Source organism: Biomphalaria glabrata, chromosome 4 (assembly GCF_947242115.1).
Source record: "Biomphalaria glabrata chromosome 4, xgBioGlab47.1, whole genome shotgun sequence".
Classification (NCBI taxonomy): domain Eukaryota; kingdom Metazoa; phylum Mollusca; class Gastropoda; family Planorbidae; genus Biomphalaria; species Biomphalaria glabrata.
In genome coordinates this window covers 34,878,683-34,904,149 of record NC_074714.1, presented here as the reverse complement: position 1 = coordinate 34,904,149, position 25,467 = coordinate 34,878,683, and the positions used below count along the sequence as shown (strand labels likewise).

Genomic DNA, 25,467 nt, shown 5'->3' with positions numbered 1-25,467 from the left:
AGAAGTCAGGAGAAGGCCCTTCTGTAATGAAGAATGCAAGAAAACGCTTTTGGCGTCGGGGCTTCGCCCCGAACTCCATTGATGAATAAAGAGTTGTACTTGTCAGGAGAATGCGTTTCTGCAGTGAAGAATGCAAGAAAACGCTTTTGGCGTCGGGGCTTTGCCCCGAACTCCATTGATGAATAAAGAGCTGTACTTGTCAGGAGAATGCGTTTCTGCAGTGAGAAAAGCAAGAAAACGCTTTTGGCGTCGGGGCTTCGACCCGAACCCCACAAGAAAACCTTATAGCGCTGTCCTAGTTGTTTTGTTTTTCGCTGAAGGTTGAGAAATGCTTTTTTTAAATTTTCATATATATATATATATATATATATATATATATATATATATATATATATATATATATATATATATATATATGTATATATATATATATGTATGTATGTATGTATATATATATATATATATATATATATGTATGTATGTATGTATATGTATATATATATGTATGTATATATGTATGTGTGTGTGTGTGATTGTGTGTGTGTGTGTGTGTGTTTTTTTTTTAATGTACGCACGTTTATGCATAGGGTTAGTGTTTACTGGGCGTTAGGAATAGGGTTTGGAAAAAAATCGCCCCCCCCCCTCCAAAGTTCTGGATCCGCTAGTGCCCACATCTAAGGGTCTGACAAGGCGTGGTAGCACGACCATGTACAGACTTAGGATTGGCCACTCTTTTGTGCTGAAGAGAGAGAGGAGCCCCCACTTTGTGAGTACTGTGACTCTCGCCTCACCGTGGAACATATCCTCGTTGATTGTCCCAGATACCAGGATGTCAGGGAGAAATATTTTAGAGCCACTAACATAAAAACACTATTTGATAATGTCGACCCTGGGAAGGTACTGGGCTTTATCCGGGATGTGTCGTTATCTACGAAGATCTGATTTATGAATTTGTGAACATGTACTATTTACATTAGATTTTTACCAAATAATTAAATTTTTACTACCTTTACTATTTTAACTGTGAATAGACCTTGATTTTAATGATATGACTGTATAGAATCTGGCCCTTGTTGTTTAGAGAGAGAGTAGTCCTTAAGGGACTGCAGGCACGACATGGCCTAAATTGTGCCGATGTGCCTAAAATCAAAATAAAAAAATCAACTCTCCTAGATGAATTATTATCCCTGGTTAACGAGCTTCATCTATCGGGTTTACATGAGTTTAAGCACCCTAAAGTCTCTTTTTTTCATTATTTCCCTGGATTTAAAAAAAAGTTTAATGTTTCAGATTCAGATGTTCCTTCAGAGTTGAAGATAATTTACTTCCTAGTCCAAACCTCTCGCAGAACGACGGGGGATGGCAGTGGGCAGGCTATGAACCCAGAACCATCGAGAAGACAGTCCAGAGCGCATACCGCGGAACCTAGTTCTGGATTCACTGCATTAAATATGCATTAATCTACTCAACAAGACAACATTTAAATTATGTTACTTAAATCCATAAACTATGTTTAAATCTAATAAGTGGCATCATCTTTTAAAAAAATGTTTTTAATGAACATATTTTCAATTATATACATTGGCCTAGTTATTCCAATATTCTCGATTATAGCTCTACAAACAGGTTGATTGATACCCCTTCAAATATTAAAATTTAGCCTGTCAATATCTGCCTGATATCAAGAAGTTCAGCTCTTGTCACTAATGACACGAATGTAGAAAATAAAAATCAGACTAGAGTTTCCGCTAAATGGGAAGTGTTCCGTTTTAGAAAAAAAGTTTGGGAAGCACTGCTCTAATGAAATAGAAATACATTTCCTTTTGTAGCCGACTGAGAATAGTCACACTCCATAGCTAGAACTACTACTAGTTTTGTAGTTACTAGTCTAGTAACCAGATAGATCTATGTCATATTTATATACTATAATACTATTACTAGTCTATAACTAGATCTAGAATAGATCTATAATCTATTATATATTCTAGATAAATCTAGATCTAGTAAGTATTATGTTTATGTGAGTAGTATACTATTACTATAATTACTATTAGTCTAATTTATTCTAAATCTAGATCAGTAGATGAGCCTAGGGCCTAGACTGAGACTGAGTACATCAACTCAAGATATTTTTATAATAAAATAATCGGTTCAAGACTAGGGCAGGGGCCTTCGATGGGAAGTTTTACCGATTTTTCTGATTTAGAGTGTAGATCCTAAGATGTGTGTTATTGAAATGATTAGAGACAGGCTTAGTGGCTTAGTTGCAAAATTTGAATGTGTCTCTAAAATGTAAAATCTAAATAAGGGGTTCTTGGAGTTGTGTTTTTAAGGTCCTGCCTGTGTTACACTGAGTTACAGTATTTTGAGTATAGTCTAGATCATTTGACACTTTGTCTGAGCATATTATTATATAGTAGAGTCACTATTGCGGAGCAGGCATGTTTGCGGAACAGCTCATCGAAATTAGTTAAAATTAACTTTATTTTGAAATTTTCTGCTAAACTACTGTAACGGTACTGCACATGGTCCATTTCTCTACATTTCCAATATAAGGGTTTTCCTTTCACAGCAGAAAATTAATTTTGACTCCAGGTTAAAGTTGACAGGTGTGGAATCGTCCATTATTTTTCACGTACCAGGAGAACCGCATAGGTCAGGGCTTAAGGCTTTTTAAAAATGATAATGACAGATCACCTGCATGATACACCTATTTTTAGGTTTATAAATGGATGTGGAAAAACTTCATGTCGTAGCCATCTACCAGGAATTTAATTTTTAAAAAATTGGGAGGTGTTAACCCAGTTTTTACCTTTTTAAAGATAGTCACAATTGTGGAACACTATAGATGTCATTTATTTGACCTGCGCATTTAGCTTAATATTTACATAGTGATTTAGATTATCTGAATTTAAATATGAAATTGTATTAGTAAACATAAATTTAAAAACATTTAGACAATAATATTACATATAATATATAATTAATGATTACCAGACATCCATCAAAAAGAGGACAAATCATAATATCAAATAATATCATATAGGGCTATATAATATTAATATAACAAAAAAGAATTAAAGAGTAGTGGGAAATAAAATCTTGTAAGGAAAATCAGGGTAATGTGACGTCAATTAAATTAAAGAGGTAAAGGATTAAAAGTGACAATGTGATGTTTTAAGCTTTAATAAAATAAAATTAATGTAAAGGATAAGGAGTTCAAGTATTATATAAGACTAATAAATATATGCTTTATATAGGCTTTGTTCCGACATTTTTACAGTGTTCCGCAATTGTGACTTCTTAAAAAATCCTGTTCCGTAATTGTGACTGACCATATCTCAGTCGATTTGAATGTAAAATTTAAATATCTGTTGAAAAACTAAACAATGCGTCTATTTTTATCGGAAAATGGATGGGCAATGCCTAGATACTTTTAGTTTTTCCATAGGTCTAACCATTACGGAGAAAAAAAAATTAAAACTAAAAGTAGCAGCTAACTGTTCCACAATAGTGATTCTACTCTATACTATTTATAAGATAGCATATTCATATATTTGATATATGACTCCTCTACTATTAAATTAAATTTACCACTGATCTTGATGTCTTTAAGGTCATTTTAGAACAAGGAACAAGTGATGGTGGGTGTGGCAAACTGTGTTTGTACACGTGTATGTCCACAACATTTTGAGTGAACCTGGCACTTTGTCTTTTGTCAAGTAAGTGATGTAACTGTCAGACCTGCAAACACATGCTCAACACACTTTTAATATAATATAGGCAAAATCGAGTTGATATGAGATAAAATAAATGCACTAGACTTTAGTAATAATAATTTTAACAAAATCTAACTCACTGCAATAACTCAACCTTTCAGTCTCACGTTCTCGAGTCATATGTCCTAATTAAGACCAATTAATTAATTTAATTTTGTTAACTATTTCAATAGATCTAGATAGACAGCTCTTGCATGCTTTATTGTATATATACACAATATAATACACATTCTTTTTTATTTATCTTTAGATCTATATTTATGGCTGATTGTTATAGCTGAAAGAGTTAGTGTGCAAAACATTAATAATGAATAAAGGTTGGTTGGAATTGGAGAGTGATCCAGGTACTAGTTTGTCTGTATAACTCTATAATAAGATTATTATTGATTATTGTTGTGACCCTTTTTTTTTTCTTTTTGGTATGACTTTGGTCATTTTTGTGAAATGTTTACCATTGCAATTTATTTATTACAATTTCATTGTAAGTTCATGACATTGTATTAGTACTTAATTAGCTTCGGTCTGTAGCTTTATAATCACCGTTTTCATGAAAGCTCTTATAGATTTATTATAATGAATTTTGTCATTTCTTTTTTCTTAGGACTTTTCACTTTACTTCTTGAAGATTTTGGTGAGTTGACTCTATTCTATAATGAAATTAATAAATATTTGAATATTTAAATTTGGCATCCATGAGACTACAATGTTTACATTTTCCTTATCTCCCTTTTGACTATCCTTCCATTTCTGATCTTTAACATTGCTAAAAATGGAAGTCTTGAGTGCCAAAAAAAAATAAAATTGGCCAATTGTTCAAAATGTTTGTATGAGCCCTTCAGAATTTCACCAGGCAAAATAAGATATCAGAAAGTTTATTAATGTCATTAGACTGTTTTTAATATTACTATCAGTTTAAAGAATTGTCATTGAATGCAAAAAAAAATAAATAATTTTTGGGTTATCAATAAAAATAAAGTTGCAGGTCAGTATGTTTACTAGTATATTAAAATTTATCTTAATCACATTATGAGCTGTTTAGAATCCATCTGTTAATTTATCATCAAGGTGTGAATGGAGTTCAAGTGGAAGAAATCTATGACTTACAAAAGCCTATTGAGGGGTAAGTATTGACTAGATATCACTATGACTTATTGAAGACAATAGTAATGCATCTTTACTTCGTGAATTTTTTAAAAAGTTAGGATTTTACAAAAATTAGATATTGCATTGAAAGTGACATATATATATATATGTCTTTTTATTGCTATTCTAGTTAACAAAGCATTGCTTTAACTGCCAGTGCTGAAAGATGAACTCATAATTAATGGCTTAGTTGTAATATTCTAATTAATGCAACCCGAATTGATGAATAGCAAGATGTCATACAGCATATCAATTTTTCAAAAGAATATCCCACATTTTGCAAAGCCCTTGTAAATAGTATTGCTTATAATCTGAGGTCTGAATGTAAAATATAAATATTGAATTTTTGAATTATAGATAGAAAATAAAAGTCTGTCAACAGTACAGTGAATCTGTCACTAGCAAAGTTCAAATTCCTGCATTCTATAGAATGCTGAGGTATTATGTGGAATGCCTAGGCAAAGTAAGAAATGGAAAATCATGTTGTACTATAGAATCCTTGCATTTTGCACTTTACTGGGAACATATCCACTTGTCCAATTTAAATAATGTGTTCTTTTAGTTTATGATATGTTTGTCTTTCTTGAAATAGATATTACTTGGTTCACATCTGGATATATTTGAGTGGTTAACTGTTTAAATACTTTTGAAATTTAAAAGATTTTAAGGCCACATTTTTTGCTTATATTTAAAATGTGTTTTGATATGATAATTTAACTCATTTGTTTTGTATGGATCTTTGAAGACCAGTTTTTGGATTCATTTTCTTATTTCGCTGGATTGAGGAACGACGAAGTAGGCGGAAAACAAACACTGAAGTGGAATCATTTGTAACTGACACTGAAGCTGTTAATCAAATATTTTTTGCACAACAGGTTTGTAAATGCTAATGGGCTGGGTTTTATTATTTCATTATTGGACTTTTTATTTTTTTTTATATCAGTTGTTTTTTTTTTTAAGTGAACTGCCACTCCTCTTATGAAATTAACAACTTCAAATGTTTATAGCAACTTCTAAATCACATAGAAAAGTTGTTGTTTTTTTACTCTTTTTGTGCTTCTGACTTATTTAAAACTAAATATCAAGTGCATGTGAAGTAAGATACCATGAACTACAAACGAGATGTTTTGAGAACCATTGTTCTACATAATTATCTGTAAATTATCCAATAATGGTCATGGAGGTAGTGTTATAGAAAAAGAAAATACGATAAGAAATAAAAAAAAAAAAATTATTGTTTGTTTAAAACAAAAAAAAAATGTTCCTGTTCCTCCTGAATAGATCATTCCCAACTCTTGTGCTACTCACGCACTTCTGAGTGTCTTGTTAAACTGTGACAACAAAGTGAAACTGGGGAAAACTTTGAACTTGATCAAAGAATTTACCAACTCCATGTCCCCAGAGGTGAGTTTCTTTTTAGTACATAGCTAGTAGGCCTATTTACTTTTCTTAGGCTTTGGGCTAAATTAAAATACTACATTGAATATGTTAAGAGTTTCTTTTTCCAATTCAGGAATATAAAGATATATTATTACTTCTTATTTTCTACAATTAGGACAAAGGCTATGCCATTGCTAATATGCCAGAGTTAGCAAGAGTGCACAATAGTTTTGCCAGGTAAATATTTTTTTGTTTATTAAGAAAAATTATTTAATTGACTTGTTATGCTGATAATGTTATTTTGTCAGCTCTATTTTGTTTGTGCTATTTTGTAATCGCTATTTTGTTGGGGTACCAAGAATATAATATTTAACTGGTTATGAATCAAGAAAAAAATATTTTTAAAAAATAATTCTTTTTTTTAATTTAATGTTTAATGGTTTTTTTTTTTATTAGACCAGAAAATAGTAAACCATTACCTGAAAAACAAGCTGGACTGTCCAGTGTTAGAGCCATGGACTCTGAAACCTTTCACTTTGTTAGCTATGTTCCTATTCATGGACATCTCTTTGAATTGGATGGTTTGAAACCTCATCCTATTGATCATGGTATGGCTTATATAAATCAGAATCAATTATTTTTTTTTTTTTTAAATAAATTTTAGCTGATGTGGTCATTATATTTGTAAGAAATAGATGTTACTAAATTACTATTTTGACCTAAGGTTAGATTAATCAGAGTTTAAGTGCACATTTTTAATTAATCATTTGGTTTAAGCATTTAGTCCTTTGGTTGGATATCCACATTATTTTCTTTATTTAATTTTTTTTTTCTTAACAATAGATGCAAACTATTAAAATGATTACACAGACCAGTCCAAGATCATTTCTTAAAACTTCTGTTTATTTCTATCATTGAAATCAAAGTCTTAAAATGTATTAGGGTTTGTAGCGCTAATAAAATCTCCTAAAATTTTGTCCTGTCAAAGTGCTACTAACCCTGGTATATTATATTTATGAATTCTCTTAAGGAGAAAAAAAAACTTTTGAGAATTGAAAACTCCCTTTACTTTGTAAAAAATAAAATTCTATTCTAGGATGCTTTAGGGTAATGTAAATCTTTTTTTTTTTAAATCTGCCATCATGAGTATAGGGCTGGTCAAGTAGTTGTCATTTGTTGCTAATACCAGTAGTTGACAAAAATATCAAGTGACCTGAACAATAACTAAAAACAATTACTTTCCCCAAAAGCTAACTGAGAGGTGTGCTCAGGAATACTCTTCAATCCTAAGTTAATTCCTGCCTTCACAAGGACTCAAACCTTTTTATTTCAGCTTGATAGCTACATAAGTCATCACCCATGATATAACACCCACGTTTCTAAGAATCCTTGATATAGATTTCATTTTTAATCAAATATATTTAAATTGTTAAAAAAAAAATTCACAAACTCTAATCACAGATTTATTGAATATTTTTTTTTTAAATTAAAGGACCATGGGAAAAAGGTGAGGAATGGACAGAAAAATTTCGCAGAGTCATCACAGACAGACTAGGAATGGCCACTGGAGGGTAATGGTACAAATTCTTGAAGTATTTTTTCATTTGAAGCCAATGTGACTTCTATTTCATTATCTAAATAGTTTTTTGTTTGTTACCTTCAGAGAACCCTATCATGACATTAGGTTTAATCTAATGACTGTTGTCCCTGATAAACGTCAACTTCTGGAACAGAAACTGACAACCTTGAGAACAAACAGAAAAATTGTATTGGAGGCCCTGCAGCAGGTAACTTATTTTATTTTTTCTAAATAGTGTTAGGTATTGAAGAGTTGTGAGCCCAATGCAATGCCTAGAAAATAAAAGTTAGTTGTTTTTTTTTATATAAATAAATTGTAGGAGTAACATGAAGGTAACAAAGGAAACATAATTGTTTATCAATGTCATACTATATTTCAAAAAGTGAATTTCTCTGAAAAAATATGTTCATAGTTTGTTTTCCTGGACATAAAATATTGTCCCCTAAGTGACCATTACACTCATGTTACCTGAGCTCTTAGAATAGAATACAATAAGATGCTACAAAAAAGGCATACTTCATGCCATGAAAGTTAAAATGCAAAATGATGGACATAAGTTTACTAATATATATTGAGTTTACTAATATATATTGACTTATCTCAACACTGGCATAAATATATATATATATATATATATATATATTTTTATATATATATATATATATATATATATATCTTTTTTAACTCAAATTTGTTTATGCTGTTCAGGGTCTATAACAAAGAAGTACTTTATTTAAACAAAAAAAAAAAAAAAAAAAGCAAAATATATTTGACTTTGAAGTGAGAAAGAAGAAGTTTAAATACAGGATGGTGTACTTTTTAAACTGTCAAAGGGATATCAGTTTCTTTTGTTTTCCACAACAATACATGATAATTGAGTTTTCTTTGTCACTGCTTTGCAGTGTTTCTCAACCTTTCATTGGGAACCACTGTAAGCCATTTCAAGCTTTAATGATGTGAGAACTGTTCATCAAAATTTCATTGTGTGCCAGTTGCACAAATAAGCCTAGTCTGTGAATGGGGCATATTTAAAATTTGTTTTCAAGTCTCAAAAGGTTGAGAACCACTGGTCTAAAGAATCCTTGTTAACAAGTGTACTCCTCTTTTATCTGAATTTAATTTGATCATTTCTCTGCACTTGTAGTTTATACATACTAATTTATTGTATTTATAACTGATAGAAAGATCTGTGTTTCTCTTTTCAAAGTACTTTTTTTTATTTGAACAGTCACAAAATTTAACTTTTATTTCTTCTTTGATTTTCTCTCCAAACTAAAAACTTCTCAGCTACTGGACGCTAAGGTAAAAACTTAACAAAAACATGAAGGAATTTCGGATTTTTTTTTAATCTTCTGATAATTTTATATAAAAAAACAGAAAAAAAAACACTTTTTTTTTTTTATTATTTAGTTTGTGTTTTGTTGATACATTTGTTCACTATTGAATATGTTAGTCTGTCTGCTCTCTAGATCACTGCTTTAGTTTCTGTTTGCTTCTATGGCCTTTATTTTGCAAGTATTGTGTGTAAAGAAAATAGAGGAAATAAAAGAGCTTCCTGTAGGTGCTGCAGTTGCAAATTCCAAAGTCCTATGATCATTCCAAAAGGATCATAAATATTTTATGGAAATTATAATGTTTATTTTGAACAATTACTTTTCATATTTAAAAAATGGATGACATTATGTTTTTTTTTTTTTTAATGATAATGATGCTTCGAAAAAGACAAAAACTACTAATGACATCCTCCACCACCTCTAAGAGCCCCAGGCACACACAATTACTAAACAAGAATACTTATCATTTATTATATCATGCTATAGTACATCTTTTACAAAATAGTATTTTAGCAGCTAAATATAATTGTGAATTCATATAATATCTGTCCCAGTAGATTTTTTTTTTTTTGCTTGAAAATTAAATTTATTTGTTTTTTTTTTTATGAAAATATCTTTTAATTATTTTCTGTGTTTTAATTTAACAAAAAATGGTACAATATTAACTATATTAATCTTTGTATAGAGTGTAAATGTTATGTATTTTTAAGAAATCTGTTGTTTTTTTCCTAAAGCAAGCCTTTTTAAATTTTAGTTATCTTTATTTTCTTTTTGTCATGACATACTTTATTTGTTTCAATGCTTTACAATATAAAACAGCCTTATCATTCATGTACAAACAACAATATACTAGAGTATATTAAGTTAACAATAAAATATTTTTTTAAATAAAAAATTCGTTTGGTAAGTTAACTAATCCAACCAATGTATCTATATATATATCAGTCTGTATTTATTTCAAATTAGGGAACACAGAATTTTTGTTTGATAAGTATAAATATTAAAGATACAAAAAAAGATTTGATAAATGATGTTCATGTTATTTTTAGTTTTTCATTTGTCTCTATTGCTTTGTTCAAGTCTTGGCTCTAGCTTTGATAATGCAAGAAAGAGGGATTTAGTTTCTCAAAATTACAGTAGAACATGAATATAATGGAATGAAATCCTAGTATCCAAGAATCAATTACCATATGTCCTGACATTGATTTTCCATTTTTTATTATTATAATTGTTCTTAACATTATAAATTAGATAAGTATATGTAAAGTCATGAGAGCAGACTATGTTTTTGGTTGTATCATCAATTCTGAGGAAAATGTATAAAGTTCACTTTGTGTCCTCTGTCTTTGAGTTTATGCCTCTGTACCTCTATTTATTGTTTGTCTGCTAAAAACTTGAAAGGTCAAAGGGTTATGGTGTCTGTCACCTTTTAGTAAGTATAAATTAAGAAGTACAAAAGCACTGACAAGGTGCTGAAATGGTACCTTTACGTGTTGGCTCATCTGCACTTTCCTATCTAAGGTTGTCATTAAACATGCACTATTTCAATTCAAATATAAATGTTTTTGAACATTTTGCCACTTAACTAATCATCTAAATTTGGGATGACTTTTTCAATTCTTTGAAAACTGTTTATTGTACCTATTGTAATGACCTACTGTGTTTCCTATTTGTGACTCCTTTTCAATCCCTTGTATTTTTTTTTTGGATTTACCATACTTAGAGACTTCATTATATAAATGTTCTACTGTAAGTGAATCCAGTGACAGTTTGTTGATACCTAATGTTTCTGTTTATTTCTTGTAGTGTTTGAGAAAATGAAAATGTCAACAAATTTTCTTTTCACCTCTTTCCTGTTTTTTTTTTTTTTTTTTTTTTGAATGCTTGTCATTTTAAAAAAAAATAATATTTTGTGGCCCCATGGATGGACCTTTTGGGGTTTGCATCTTTCATGAAAACTCTTTGTAATACTGTTTTAGATTTCTTTAATATATCCCAGAGTTTAATGTTTAATAAGAATTTTAAAAATCTATTTTACAGTTTGTATGCTCTTGTCTATCAGAAAGCTGAAATCTTGACTTTAAAATGATTTTCTCTCATTTCTCTGTTTCCTCGGAACAAGTTTTGTCACTATGCTGTATATAGCTTGTAGTTGTAGAAAATGCTCTTTTGTGAGAATGTTTATTCTATTTAATAATATTGCTGTATATTTTAAGTAGTATTTTGTACTAGAATAATTACTACCCTTATCCCAAGGTAACTTAAATATTTACTACAAGTTGTAAAATTTTACACTTGCATAATATAGTAAAACACTTGTCCTTAATAAAACTTTAAGAGCCAGCATTAGGATAGTTTAAAATGATCCAGTCTGTGGTTTAGTTCTGACATACCAGTATGACGTACTTCTTCTTTGTGTGAAAATAAAATAAATTAGAATTATGTTCTCATAGCGTAGTCTCTGGCTTTAATATCAGTTGAAAATCATTAATGTGTGTTTAACTCTAGAACCTTGCCTTCAACATCTGTTTCCTGTTTGTCTAGGTCGTGTCCCCAGCCAGTTGTGATAGATCAGATACAGAGAGCAAGCCCCATGCTAGTGAAGGCAAGAAGACTGTAACATTCTCTTCAGCTCCGCCTGTGGTGGTTTCTGTTGAAGAATCACCCTCAGCATCACAGCTTGTGGTACAAACGAATAACAGCACCACAGAAACATCAGCATCCAGCACTACTTTTGTGACTTCACTGTGTCCCCAGCCTTCTATCTCCAAGTCAGAGACTGTTTTGTCCACCTCTGCTGCAGTAAGTTTAGGCAATGCCTCAAACAATGTAAACACATCTATGATAAACAGTTGTGTAAATGGTTCAGCTCACTGCAGTGATGCAATGAAGCTTCGTTCATCCTCTTCATCAGACAAACAATGCCAAATGGCAACAGGACAGAATGATAAAAAACTAGATGATTTTCAAGTGGTGAAAGAAGAAAAAGGCTCTCCCTCACAGTCAAATCTATTGCAAACAGAGACTGGTCATATCAAAGTTGCAGATGAAACCCAAACAAAGCAAGAACCAATGGATGCCACAGAAAATACTGAACTGGCTACAAAAACTGAAGCTAAACCAAACACTGTCAAAACTGAACTTACTGCTGTTTCAGACACTAAAGTCTCGGCCAGTGCAGGTGGTGGCCTGAAGTCTGATATCACTAAACCTCTGAGCATAGAGACCAAGTTTAGTACGTCCCCCTGTGCTGCTAGTAACGAAAGCACAGACACAGCTTCAGAGATAGGCAGTGGATTTAGTTCCCCTGGAAGTCTGAACACAAGTTCCTGCCAAAGTAGTCCACAGTTCTTGGAAGGTGGTGTTGCCTCAGGTAAAAGGTTAACATTATCTAACATTTTTTTTTTTCATTTATGATTTAAGAAACAGAATTAAGATTTTCATTGGATGCTATTTATATGATATGTTAAAGAGGATTATTTTATTAAACTAGGTTAATCTTAAAGTTAAAGCAATTAAATCTTCTAAACTGGTTGTAAGTATTTTGGCTGAATGCAGTCTTTATTTAGGCCTCTCTTATGCCATCTTAGACTCATTAACAGGCAGTAAGGCAAACTTGAACTCTCCCACATACACACCCACATTTTTGCTTTCACTTGTGATAGTTCATTTTATACTTTGATCCTTACTTGCTTTCTGAAATTCATTGCACAGAAACTAAAGTAGATAGTGAAGAATCTCATTCTCTACGAAAGAAAAGGAAGTCCAATCATGTCTTCACACCCAAGGTGAAATAACATTTTAATTGGAATGAAATACTATACTATTGTAATTAAATGCTTACTATAAAAGTACATTGTGACTTATATGAATATTTGAACTAATATACATTTGAGCTATTTTATACTATTGTATTTGATGACATTTATATATAATTGAACTAATCTATATATTTTTAGCTATTTATATAATATTGCTTTTCTTGCAACTTACTTTGAATGTTTCATGTACACAGGAAACTATAGTTTTAATGTCTGACTTGGTTGTATACTTTAGGATCTCCTTGATTTATTAAAGAATGTCGAGAAAGAAATAGAACATTGTGAGAGTAGCTTAAAAGAGGAGAATGAAAAACGTAAAAAATATCAGGTGATTTTTTTTTTATGTACATCATTATTTTCTCTATTAAATTTCCTGAGGTGAGTTCCTATTTTGTGTCATATACCATTCCCCTGTCCCATAGTTTGATATTCATTTGGAGTCTCACTGATGTCCTGTTCCTTGCATTCCTTTCTTATTTTCATCTAGGATCTTGTATAAATTGAAACCTTGATGCTTACTTTTCTTTTTTTTTTCCCTGCCTGTTTGTTTAAATAGCGGTAATGAAAGTTTTCTCAGTGATTTTCACTGTTGTTACCATTTTAAAGCATCTAAGTTTGTGAAGATGTCATCGTAAGACCCAGAATGTAAAAATGTAAAAGATTAATTTTAAACTCAAGTACACTTTTACCTTGTTAGCTTTCTACATGAAGTATCTATTTGGCTTGAATTAACTTGCAGGCTATAGTCATCTTGTTAGTTTTGATTAGGGACATGAAACTAATTTGAACTACCTAATTAACTTCTTAGCGTATGAGGTATGAGTTGCTGTCATGACTAATTAGTTGCACTACATATTATCTGGTTAGATGTCCTATGGATTGAATTTAAATGTAACAAGATTGGACTAAACATTAAACATTTTCTTCTGCTGTTACTGGTTTTTTTTTTTTTTTTTACAATACTTCTATTCAAGTCAGAACTTTATGGAGGGTAGGTGGGTGGGCGTAGGTTGGAACCTTGATGTTGATCCTAAAAACTGGTTTTAATGATTTTTCAAGAAATTTAACAGTTGAAGTATATTGCTAAGAAAATAATTACTAGTTGTTGTCCTCACAGGGAAAACACTAGTTTGAAGTAAAAAACTAAAATAAATTTAAATTTGGTTAGAGAATTAAATCTAGGTCTAGATTCTAACATCGGTTTTGAAAGGTCTATTGCATTCAGGTGTTTCCTAAAGATCTTAAGACCTATCATTGGAATATTTAACACCTTTGTAAATTATTGATTAACTGTTGAACTTTTTTTTGTTTCACACTATCCTGTATTCATTCAGCTAACCTGAAATATTTGTGTCCAGATTGATGCTTGCCGAAGGACACACAACTATGATACATTCATAATGACCTTCTTATCTATGCTTGCGGAGCAAGGGGTTTTGGGGGACCTGATGGAAGAAAACATGGCTATCAAGAGACCCGGACCCAAGATGACAAAGAAATCATTACTCAAAGAGTCGGAAAAGAAAAAAAGAGCTAAAATTAAGAAAAAAGGGAAAAAGTGAATTTAGTCATTAGTAAAGTCTGGCATTTTTTTCTTTTGTTTTGTTTCACAGTTTTGTTTCACAAAGTCTGATGGGTGATACATTTTTTACTGTAAAATTCTTTTGTAACTCTGAAACATTGTATTAATTGTGTATGAAGTTTTATTGCCAAAGTATTATTAAGTATGCTGACACATCTTTGAAGAAAAAGTATATAAGCTTGAATGTCTTTTATGTCTTTTGTTACAATATATTGATATGCATTTCAGTTGAATGGTTTTGATGGATCTTATGTTCAAACAAGAATAAAACTTCAGTTTATTGCTGAAACTTCTGTTTTCTTTATAACTTAGAATATAATTTACTGTTTGTTATTTAAAAACAAGTTGTTTTCATTTATTATTAATTCAGCCAGAGTTACCAGCTGTTCATAGAAGGAGCTTCATTAATTTAGAGTTACCAGCTGTTCATAGAAGGAGCTTCATTAATTTAGAGTTATCAGCTGTTCATAGAAGGAGCTTCATTAATTTAGAGTTATCAGCTGTTCATAGATGGAGCTTCATTAATTTAGAGTTAGCTGTTCATAGAAGGAGCTTCATTAATTTAGAGTTATCAGCTGTTCATAGAAGGAGCTTCATTAATTTAGAGTTATCAGCTGTTCATAGATGGAGCTTCATTAATTTAGAGTTATCAGCTGTTCATAGAAGGAGCTTCATTAATTTAGAGTTATCAGCTGTTCATAGAAGGAGCTTCATTAATTTAGAGTTATCAGCTGTTCATAGAAGGAGCTTCATTAATTTAGAGTTATCAGCTGTTCATAGAAGGAGCTTCATTAATTCAGAGTTATCAGCTGTTCATAGAAGGAGCTTCATTAATTTAGAGTTATCAGCTGTTCATAGAAGAAGCTTCATTAATTTAGAGTTATCAGCTGTTCATAGAATGAGCTTCATTAATTTAGAGTTATCAGCTGTTCATAGAAGGAACTTCATTAATTTAGAGTTATCAGCTGTTCATAGAAGGAGCTTCATTAATTCAGAGTTATCATACCCTAAAGAACTAGCCCACACTTATGACAGGGGACAGACCTGCGGGGAGGGGGGAATTTCTTAGACGTGATGATTATTGTACTTTGATCACAAAGGAATGATTATCATCAACTGACAAGATTTGAGCTTCAAGACATTAAACATACATACAAGGAAACTGGCATAGTCACTTACATTTTCCTCCTGTGTAATTTGATTGAATACATAAAATCTTGTAACTCAAAATACAATTTCAAGTGATCATTTTTATCTTGTAACAATTAACAGTAGAAACTTTTTTAAAAAATTGGTTTATACGTAGCAGGTTAACAATGAAAATAATTGGTTTCTCTCCATGAACTAAGAAACATCAACACTATGAGGTATCATCACACTGAACATCAACACTATGACGCATCATCACACTGAACATCAACATTGTCATTAATATAAATAGACATATTTGTACAAATTAATAATTACATTGCTCATTAAAAACCAAACTGAAATGTAGAATACATATTTTCATAGTAATAATTGCATTTAATAAGAGTCTGAAGAAGTCTTGTGCATTGATGAATGTTATCTTTAAGTTGTTAAAAACTTCATATTTTGTTCCAACCTTTTTTTCTGCTTTTAATTATGTTCAAAGCCATGCAGTAATTGTAAGACTGTCTTATTAATATTGTTAATTCAGTAACATTTTTATCTAAATCAAAACAAGAATGAACCTGTGAATACATAACACTGCACACTGAATTGTTAGTTGGGTATATCTTAATTATTCAGGCTGTTTATAAAGTAAAAGTAGGTATAAAGTAAATGCTAACCACAATTTACTAAAAATAACTAATGATAATTTGGTTTGAAAAGATGTAATGTTACTTTCCTGGGCATACCAGAAGCTTATCTGATAAGTCTATGTTCATCAATGTTTCCATATCTGACCCCATTCTCTCCCACTGGCCAGGTTAGCAGATCATTGTTATAGCCAGGATACGCTCTTTTCATGTGACGCGTCTCTTGGAACACTGCATTGCCTCTTCCATTGTACATGCCTACTCCCAGTCCACTGTAGGCAGAGGAATCCCTGGTCTTGATGGGATTGCCTTTGCCATCTAGCCTGCTGTGGTCATGGTCCATGCACAAATAGAGTTTATCAAGCAGATAGCCAGTCCAGTCAGCATCAGGGTTGCTCTTGTGTTTGCCACGAGAATATCTACTTTTTAAGTTTCTATTTGTAAAAGATTGAAAATTTTTTTTATTAATAGCAAGTTGGTAATTGACTGATTTACTAGCTCTATCTTGTTACTTATTTTAGTGTGTTCTCAAATACATCACAATTCAATTTTTGTTTCAGTTAACCTTTGCCCTTAACAGACTAAGAAAAATCTATACCTGTTATCATCAAAATTAAGATTGAGATTAATGATTTCAGTTTCTGTACTTTGTTCCCTAAATATTTTCTGGAAAATGAACGGTTTTCTTTGCTACATTTATAGAATTAACTAACTGGAATAACTTATCCAGTAATTTTATTTTATTTTCAAGTCTTCAATTTGACTTAGAACTTTTTTACAGCTTAAAATACATCTTCTCTATTTAGCCCCAACCTTATTTTCTAAACTAAGACTGTGATTACTTCTGATTAGTCTTAATTCTATCAAATAAAACATAAAGATTTGATGATTAAAATATGAAAAGTATAATAAATAAAGTATGAAATTCTCACATACTTAGTGTATTTATTGTACTCTTCAAAGGTCATCCAGTTGTCCAGTTTAGATTTGATGAAAGCAGTTCCTGAGCTCAACTCTTCTTCTTGTTCACTGTGTTTAACTTTAGAGGCCAAAGGGTAGACATCTGTTACAGTGTGGTATTTAAGATGTCTCCTCTTGTTAACTTTCCCAATCTGTGTGCTGCTGGTGCCCTCACTAATGCCCTTCATTCTGCTAGGAACTGTTCTGCTGACATCTTTATCAGACCTTGATGTAATGGTGTGTCCAGATTGTGTTGTCACCAATTTATGATTTTGAACCAATTGTTTTCCCAATGACATCCTATTTGAACCCAATGTCTTTGGTTGAGAACTTGCTTTGAGCTCAGCTTGAATATGCTTAGTTGGTCTATCACCAGGGTACAATAACACTGAAACATGGACAAATTTTAAACTATATTTTCATTTTTTTGTAAAACATTTATTCACAATTAATGTAGTATCCTTTCAGACCTTGTAATCTATAGGGCAGATGATGTTTCCATGGCAGTTGATAGATGATGTTTCCATGGCAGACGATGTTTCCATGGCAGATGCTTAAGGAGGGTGTCATGTAGTGCTGGGTTCAAGGGTTCCCTAAAAATTCAGAAACTCAAAATCCCAATCTAGGACCTCCTAGTTTGAAAGCCAAGCACTTTATCACTCAGCCACTGTGCCCCGTATAATTAATATAACGCACTAATTGTTAATCTAAACCCTAAAATCTATTGGAGCTTAATTGTGTTGTCAATGGTATAATTTCATTTTCAATTACACCAAAATCTTAGCAAATATCTGCCGATATTTATAATAATAAATAAAGCTATGATAACATAACATGATAATCTTTCACATGCAGTGGTCTGAGTGGGGGGAGGGGGGGGGAGAGTAGTGACAGCTAATTGGGTAGTTCAGCAATGATGAGACATATATATTTAGAGAGAAATAGTGAAATAGAGAGAGTATAATAAATATAATATTATTTATGGTATATAAAGATTGAGCAATTAATACTTGTAACATTGACATTTTAAAACACTTGAAACTCAATAACTGCCTTTCATTTGTAACTGCTTTCATTGCAGTCTAAAAGTGTAATTAATAAGATTGCTTAAAGTAATATTTTTACCTTTATTCAAAGTATCCAGTGTGAATGGTAAGCCTCTGTCTTCAAACATTTTTTTTACTTCATAATATTCTTTGAGTTTTTCCTGACGAAACTGGTTGACTTTATCAGCAGCTTCTCCACCAAGTGTGGACTCTGAGCAATGATCATCTATTGGTTTATAGCCAATCTTGATACAACCTGGTTTTTCATCAAATACAAGTCTTTCCACAGGTGAAAGCTTTTAGAAGAGATTAACAATACTTGCTTAATGCTATACAGCACAATTTGTATAGGTCATTATATATAGAAAATATTTGTTGAAATAATACTAAGGCATTATCTAAGGAAAATAAAGAAAGCTCTCTACAAAACGATCCTAAGACCAGTAGTTATGTATGCAAGTGAAACCTGGATGCTGAAACAAAAAAAAAAAGAAGAAAAATCTGCTAAATACTTGGGAAAGGAAGATCCTCAGAACAATTTATGGTTTCATACATGAGGCAACTGGATGGAGGACTAGCACCAACCATGAAATATACCAGTTATATGAAGACCCTTCCATAGTGACAGAAATAAAAAGGAACAACGGGTCACCTCAAAAGAATGCCAGAAAACAGAGAAGCAAAGATTGTTTACTGGCAAAAACCAAAAGGCAGGCATCCCAAAGGTAGACAACAAGCATGGTGGCTTGATGATGTAGAGGCAGATCTACAACAGCTAAGAGTCTGGGCATGGAGACATAAAGCCCAAGGTAGATCAGAATGGAAAGATGTTCTAGAGCCGGCCATGGCCCTCCATGGGATGTAGTGCCACTGAGATGGATGGATCTTAGAAGCTGAATATTATGGACACATCTGTAACGTACATATTTTGCTACACTTGATACTGATGAGACTGTAAACTATACATTTCTTCTATATGACTTTGATTTGTTTAGTCTTGACTTGATTAAACCCAATAGCTTCTTCATATATTATAAGAATTATTTTGAAACAGAAAATGTATACAGTTAATGTCTAGATATATATATGACTTATTTATGAAAAAAAAGTTGTTCTTTAATCTAATCCATGTACAGGGGCTGCAAATGCTCTGTTCAAGGAATAATAAAATTAACTGTTTGAAAAATAACTTTTTCTGTAAAGAAATTCATTGGCGTTTCTTTTAACTTATATGAATCATTAGTGAATTAACATTACAAAACAAACATATTCAAAACATTCATCAATGTGTGATACCCAAATTTGAAAGTATAATTAATTTCTATTGAAACCCTATTAAATCACATTGTATAGGTTTCAGCTATTTGAAAAATGTAGTCACTGTAATCAGTTTTTCCTTCTTTTTCTTTACCTTCTCATTAGTTCTAGTATTCCTGCATAATATGATGAGTTGTATGCACAGTAAACTGAAGCTTGATGCAAAAGTGAGAAGCCAAAAAAAAACTTTTATGTAGCCAAATTTTTACTGCATACTTGAACTTCTATAAACAAATTTTTTTTTTTTTTATTGTAACAATAATTAAACACTGGGAATTAGAAACTTACATTTTTTCTCATGCTACTTCTGCTAAGAATTACTCGGTTAAGTTTGCGATTATCCAACATGGATTCCATAGACTCAGGTACTCTCATCTCTTCTCTTAAATCAGGTTCTGGCACTTCTAATGTGTTTGAATTACTTGTATGAGATCTTGAATTAGTTAGATGAGATCCTGAATAAGAACTTTTGGAAGATTTCACTCGCTAATGGAAATAGAATATTTTAAGTAAAGATTTTAAAAAGTGAACTAACATTATACATAAAGAATATAAAGTATTTATATATAAAATAAAAAACATTTGAAAAATTATGTATACTTACTGTTTTCTCAAAACTATCTTTAGTATCTTCAGTTAAAATCTGAACTTTTGGTGCTGGAACAGTATTAGTGTCATCTGGGACAGACAGTTCCATCTGAAGAAAATATGTTTCACTGTTTATTTCATCATTATCATCTATGGGCTCTACATTGGCATCATTATAGTCATATTGAAAATCTGTTTCATTTGTTAAGTTCAGAGTTGTGTCCTCAAATTTTGAAGAAACAAAAACTGGAACTGTTTTTGCAGTATCATGTTTTGAGGTTTTCAGGACATTGTCACTGAAAAAATCAGCAAAACTTCTTTCCTTGGCATAAGCCTTGTATTCCTCTTGAACATGATAAATATCTTTATCTTTGGAAGACAGCTTTTCATCAGATGTATAAAAGGAATTACTTTTTTGCTCTGAAAATTAATGTTTAAAAAAAGTTATTTGAAGTTTTTTTTTTATATTTTGACATTATCTCAACTTTAACCAAACATATTCATCAAAACTTAAGTTTTAGAAAGAATTATCAGTAGACCTACTAACAATTTCAGATGTTTTATAATAATTTTTTAAATTGTCATGAATATTTTTAAGACTATGACTGCTTTATTGATCCTTATAGAAATTTGTTGTGATTACAAGGACTATATAACTTTTGCTCAACTTTTTCCTCCCAAAAATGTAAAAAGTAGAATTAAGCTCTTTGAAAATACTTTGCTATAAGTAACTAATATTATGTACCATTGACTGATATGCTGGTTTTTCATAATAAAATAAATAACAATTATACTTAAAGAGCAAAGAAAAGGCATACCTTGTTTTTTTAAATCTCTTCTCTGCTTTCTCCATTGTGTAAGTCCTTGATTCAACTCCTGATAGTCCAACTTATTATCGGCATTTGTATCCAACGTGATCATCAAATCATCCACTTCAGATTCACTTAAAGGAATTTCTGCCTAGGAAATACGAAGGAATAATTGCATCTATATAACTTAATATATAAGCACTATAAGACAGCAGAAAAAACATGGGGCTCCACACCTATAATTAAAATATATATATATAATAATATATAATTTATTTAGAGGGACATAATGCAACTGCATTTTCCAAATAAGAAAAGTCCTATTTGTGTGTTGTTGAAAACTTTAAACTAGTAATTGTTTAAAATTTTTGTTTTACATGTTTCGGATGTTCCTTCAGAGTTGAAGATAGTTTACTTCCTAGTCCAAACCTCCCGCAGGACGACGGGGGATGGAAGTGGGCAGGATTTGAACCCTCGACCATCGATAAATCCGAACGACAGTCCAGCGCGCAAACCTCACGACCAGGCAGCCATCCTGTAAGTAATTAGTTTGTATGCTAAATAAATAATTTAATTAAAGTTATTTGTCTTTCAGGTATTAGTGGTCCATAAATGGGTGATAGAAAAGTTAGATTTTCAATAGTCAATTGTAAATCAAGATTTTGTTTTTTGCCAACTAATAGTCAATCCAATTAAAGCTGGGGGACTCTTAAATGGCAATTTAAAAATCCTGCCTTCACCAAATTTACAAGTCATGATCATCCAGTTTAGGAAATCTCAATGTTTGACCTTTTTTTAAATACTTTCTTTGGTTATGATATTATATAGAGATATAATGATACAGTAAAAATATACAAAATAGCTGTAAAGCATTAAAAGAGTTGTTAATACCTTAGAAACAAGACTTATGAATTTCTCCCTGGAAATGGACCAGCTTTTATCTTTATCAGCTAGCAGAAATAAGTCCATTAAGCGTAGTCTGTTTAGAGACAAGAACTTATCCAGAATTTGTAGACCTTCTGGTGGTGGTACAGCAACTATGGGTATTCCTGGTAAAGGTTTAGGAGGAGGAATCACTTCAGCTGGAGTTGGGGGATCTGGCTTCCATAAACAAGCAGCACGGAATCTAGCTTGCACTCGTTTTTCTAATTCTGACTTGTTAAGTTTTCTTCCAAGAAACTCTTCATCAAATATTAAATTCTTGAGATTGTCTTCTATTTTTTTTCTACTTGCTATCCTTTGCTTATAGTCATCTCTCTTTTTATCTTCTGCTATTTTTTGTTTCACTTCATCAGGAATGTTTTTCTTTGGTTCAGGGGGTGACCTTAATGTACCATTCAGTGTTGGGGGTGGAGGGGTTGAAACTTTATTCATGTAATATCCAAGTCGATGTTTTAACGGGGTTTCCATAGGAGGTGCAACAATAACTCTTGTTCGCATGGGGGGACCTCCAAATATTTTAACAGCAGCCTTATAATGTTTGATGTGCGCAAGATCACGTTGTTTAAACTGGTCTAATCTTTTGTCCAGAGGAATATGATCAAAGTTATAAGGGTCAAACAATCTTTCCAAATCAAAACTGATATCAGCAACTGAATCAGCTTGATGTTTATTTGCCATTGCCACAGACATCTTTCAGATGAGAATTTCTAAAAAAAAATTAAGCATTGGTTATTTAGATTTCAATATATAATTTTAAAGGCTTCAATAAAGATATATAAATAAAATTAAATTTTGAAATTTTAGAAGTTTATATTATTGATATTGTTTTGAAGTTCAGTTTATTCATTTATTCAATTTGTTTTCTTTATTTTCATTATGTTTACATATATATATATATATATATATATATATATATTTAAACATAATATATATATAAATGACTCTTGTATGGCCAATTAAGGGAAGGAAAGCGCTTGCAAGGTGGTCAAAGAAAGCACTTCAGGGACACCCTCAAAGCTTCTCTGAAGGCGTTCAGCATAGACCCAGCCACCTGGGAGACAGAGTCACATGAAAGAGCATCATGGCATCACACTGGGAAAACTGGCACACAGGTTGCTGAGGAAAAGAGAACAGCGCTGGCAGAAGAAAAACACCAGAGAAGAAAAGCAAGGTGGATGACACTAGCTCCAGCTAACCTGCCCAGCGGAACATTCCGGGCTCACATAGGTCTCACCAGCCACATGAGGAGACATAAAACCCCAGTGCATAGCCCTCATTAATTTCTTCAAAAAAGAAGATGATTACGTCCTACACGTATACGTCATGCATTAAGTCATGGATATAATATTATTATAATTATATCAACCTTGTCGTCTTGTACAAGTTACAAGTTAGTACTATACTAGACTTCTAGTAGTACTAGAATCTAGATCTACTTCAGACTAAGTGAAAAGTCAAGTTCAGCCTTCACCTGAATTAATAATTTTATTATTATTTAATAAAATTAAAATTAATTTATTATGAATATTAAAATACTATTTCTTTTAAATTTCAGAAATTACCAATTAGAGCTTAAACGACTTACTTCTGAAACTGTTAGAACTAGAATTATTGAGTTAGATCTAATCTAATCTTGATAATAGAGTACCCCATATATCTATCTAGACTAGATCTAGATTTAGCGATTTATAAGTAGAAGATCTAGATTCTAGAGTCTAGTTCTATCATGATTTTTTTAAGTAACGTCTGTATTATATAAGATAAGATAAGATAATCATTAAATCTATATGACTTATGTTGCTACAGAAAACAATCTCACGATGACTTATGTTGCTACAGAAAACAATCTCACGATACGTTAAACTTGACTTCACTTGAAAAGATTTACATACAAAATGCAATTGTTATATAGATTAGTGTCATTTACAATTAATCATGGTATATATAGTTCATCCATCGTGGTACTATGCGATGATGACCACATTTGTCATCCAGGGGGCTGAGGGATTTGCACTGGGGGTTTTGTGCCTCCTCGTGTGGCTGGTGAGCCCGGAATGTTCGGCTGCACACTGGGCAGGTTATTCCAGCTGGAGCTAGTGTCATTGGGCCTTGCTTTTCTTCTCTGGCGCTTTTCTTCTGCCAGCGCTGTTCTCTTTTCCTCAGCGATTAGTGCAACAGTTTTCACAGCGCGACGCCATGATGCTCTGTCATGTGCTTCTGTCTCCCAGGTGGCTGGATTAATGCTGAACGCTTTCAGAGAAGCTTTGAGGGTGTCCCTAAAGCGTTTTCTTTGTCTACCTTGTGGGCGCTTTCCTTCCCTTAATTTGCCATACAGGAGTCGTTTAGGGATGCAGCGGTCTTCCATTCTGCAAACGTGTCCTGCCCATCGCTGTTGGGACTGCATCAGAATTGTGTGGATGCCTTGCAGACCCGCTCTTTGAAGAACATTTATATATCAGTATTTGGTATTTTTTCTTGCTATTTGACATTCAGTATTTTTCTTAGACATGTCATGTGGAAGTGGTTCAGTTTCTTTGCATGTTTTCTGTACACTGTCCATTGAACAATGTAGGAAGGATGTTTGTTTGTAAAATGTTTTACATGTTTCGGATGTTCTTTCAGAGTTGAAGATAGTTTTCTTCCTAGTCCAAACCTTCATTATCGATCTCTCCGTTTCTATAGAGTGTGCTGCCAAGATATGTGAATCTGTCTACTGCATTTATATCATGTCCATTTATCTTTTGCTTGGATCCGAGTAGGCTTTCCCTGGAGCAGGCAAATATAAGACTTCAGTCTTTTTTGTGTTAATGGTAAAACCAAAGTCTGAACATGCTCTTGAGAAGTTACTGACGATGCTCTGCGGATCATTTTCAGATCAGACATTTAGGGCACAGTCGTCATCAAATAGCAGGTCCCTGAATACTGCTGATTTTATTTTTTATTTAGGTTTGAGCCTCCTCGGGTTGAATAGGCCACCATCAAATCTGTATGTTAAATTTATCCCGTTGTTTTCTCTATTTGTTAATGCATCTGTCAGCATAGCGGAGAACATGATACTGAACAGTGTAGGTGCTAGGACACAGCCTTGTTTTACCCCGTTTGATAATTCGAAGGGCTCTGATGGTTCTCCACTTTCCTGGACACGAGCCTTCATGCCATTATTAAATAGTCTCACCATAGATATGAATTTTTGTGGACATCCATACTTTGATATGATCTTCCAGAGTCCTTCTCTGGTAATAGTGTCGAATGCTTTTGTTAAGTCGACATATATTGAGAAGAGGTCAGCATTTTGTTCTTGGCATTTTTTCCTGGAGCTGCCTTGCCGCAAAGATCATGTCAATGGTTCCACACTCCTTTCTGAAGTCGCATTGGCTGTCTGGTAGTAGACCATGTTCTAGGT

The 25,467-nt window shown here is 32.1% G+C and overlaps 2 protein-coding genes across 4 annotated transcripts; one reads left to right on the top strand and one right to left on the bottom strand.

The window, feature by feature from the left end:
• The first annotated feature begins 1,818 nt into the window (after window positions 1–1,818).
• LOC106066159 (ubiquitin carboxyl-terminal hydrolase calypso-like) lies at window positions 1,819–14,907 on the top strand. Of its 3 annotated transcripts, none has more exons than XM_013225126.2 (16): window positions 1,819–2,003; window positions 3,627–3,722; window positions 4,030–4,123; window positions 4,381–4,410; window positions 4,845–4,899; window positions 5,668–5,797; window positions 6,204–6,326; window positions 6,478–6,539; window positions 6,759–6,910; window positions 7,795–7,873; window positions 7,966–8,089; window positions 9,169–9,183; window positions 11,760–12,588; window positions 12,930–13,003; window positions 13,272–13,364; window positions 14,395–14,907. In XM_013225126.2, exons 3-16 carry the CDS (start codon window positions 4,087–4,089, stop codon window positions 14,596–14,598), a joined length of 2,007 nt encoding a protein of 668 aa, XP_013080580.2. In that variant the 5' UTR covers window positions 1,819–2,003; window positions 3,627–3,722; window positions 4,030–4,086; the 3' UTR covers window positions 14,599–14,907. The 3 variants fall into 3 exon arrangements, with proteins under 3 accessions (XP_013080580.2, XP_013080579.2, XP_013080581.2); XM_013225125.2 differs by having other exon boundaries at window positions 3,617–3,722; XM_013225127.2 differs by lacking the exon at window positions 9,169–9,183 and having other exon boundaries at window positions 3,617–3,722.
• LOC106066161 (uncharacterized) lies at window positions 14,717–23,885 on the bottom strand. The gene is made up of 8 exons (XM_056026299.1): window positions 23,650–23,885; window positions 22,014–22,771; window positions 21,132–21,273; window positions 20,330–20,733; window positions 20,014–20,211; window positions 18,488–18,704; window positions 17,339–17,750; window positions 14,717–16,836 (listed from the first exon to the last, which is right to left on the bottom strand). Exons 2-8 carry the CDS (start codon window positions 22,752–22,754, stop codon window positions 16,509–16,511), a joined length of 2,442 nt encoding a protein of 813 aa, XP_055882274.1. The 5' UTR covers window positions 22,755–22,771; window positions 23,650–23,885; the 3' UTR covers window positions 14,717–16,508.
• Between the last annotated feature and the right edge of the window lie 1,582 nt (window positions 23,886–25,467).

Bases quoted from the DNA above. Each gene is read 5' to 3' on its own strand.
- LOC106066159 (XM_013225126.2), top strand. From the start codon at position 4,087: ATGAATAAAGGTTGGTTGGAATTGGAGAGTGATCCAG. The intron at 6,911-7,794 runs GTATGGCTTATA...TTTAAATTAAAG, and splicing joins ACCTCATCCTATTGATCATG to GACCATGGGAAAAAGGTGAG. The intron at 12,589-12,929 runs GTAAAAGGTTAA...TTCATTGCACAG, and splicing joins GGAAGGTGGTGTTGCCTCAG to AAACTAAAGTAGATAGTGAA.
- LOC106066161 (XM_056026299.1), bottom strand. From the start codon at position 22,754: ATGTCTGTGGCAATGGCAAATAAACATCAAGCTGATTCAGTTGCTGAT. The intron at 21,274-22,013 runs GTATTAACAACT...CGTATTTCCTAG, and splicing joins TCATAAGTCTTGTTTCTAAG to GCAGAAATTCCTTTAAGTGA. The intron at 20,734-21,131 runs GTATGCCTTTTC...ATTAATTTTCAG, and splicing joins AAGAGATTTAAAAAAACAAG to AGCAAAAAAGTAATTCCTTT.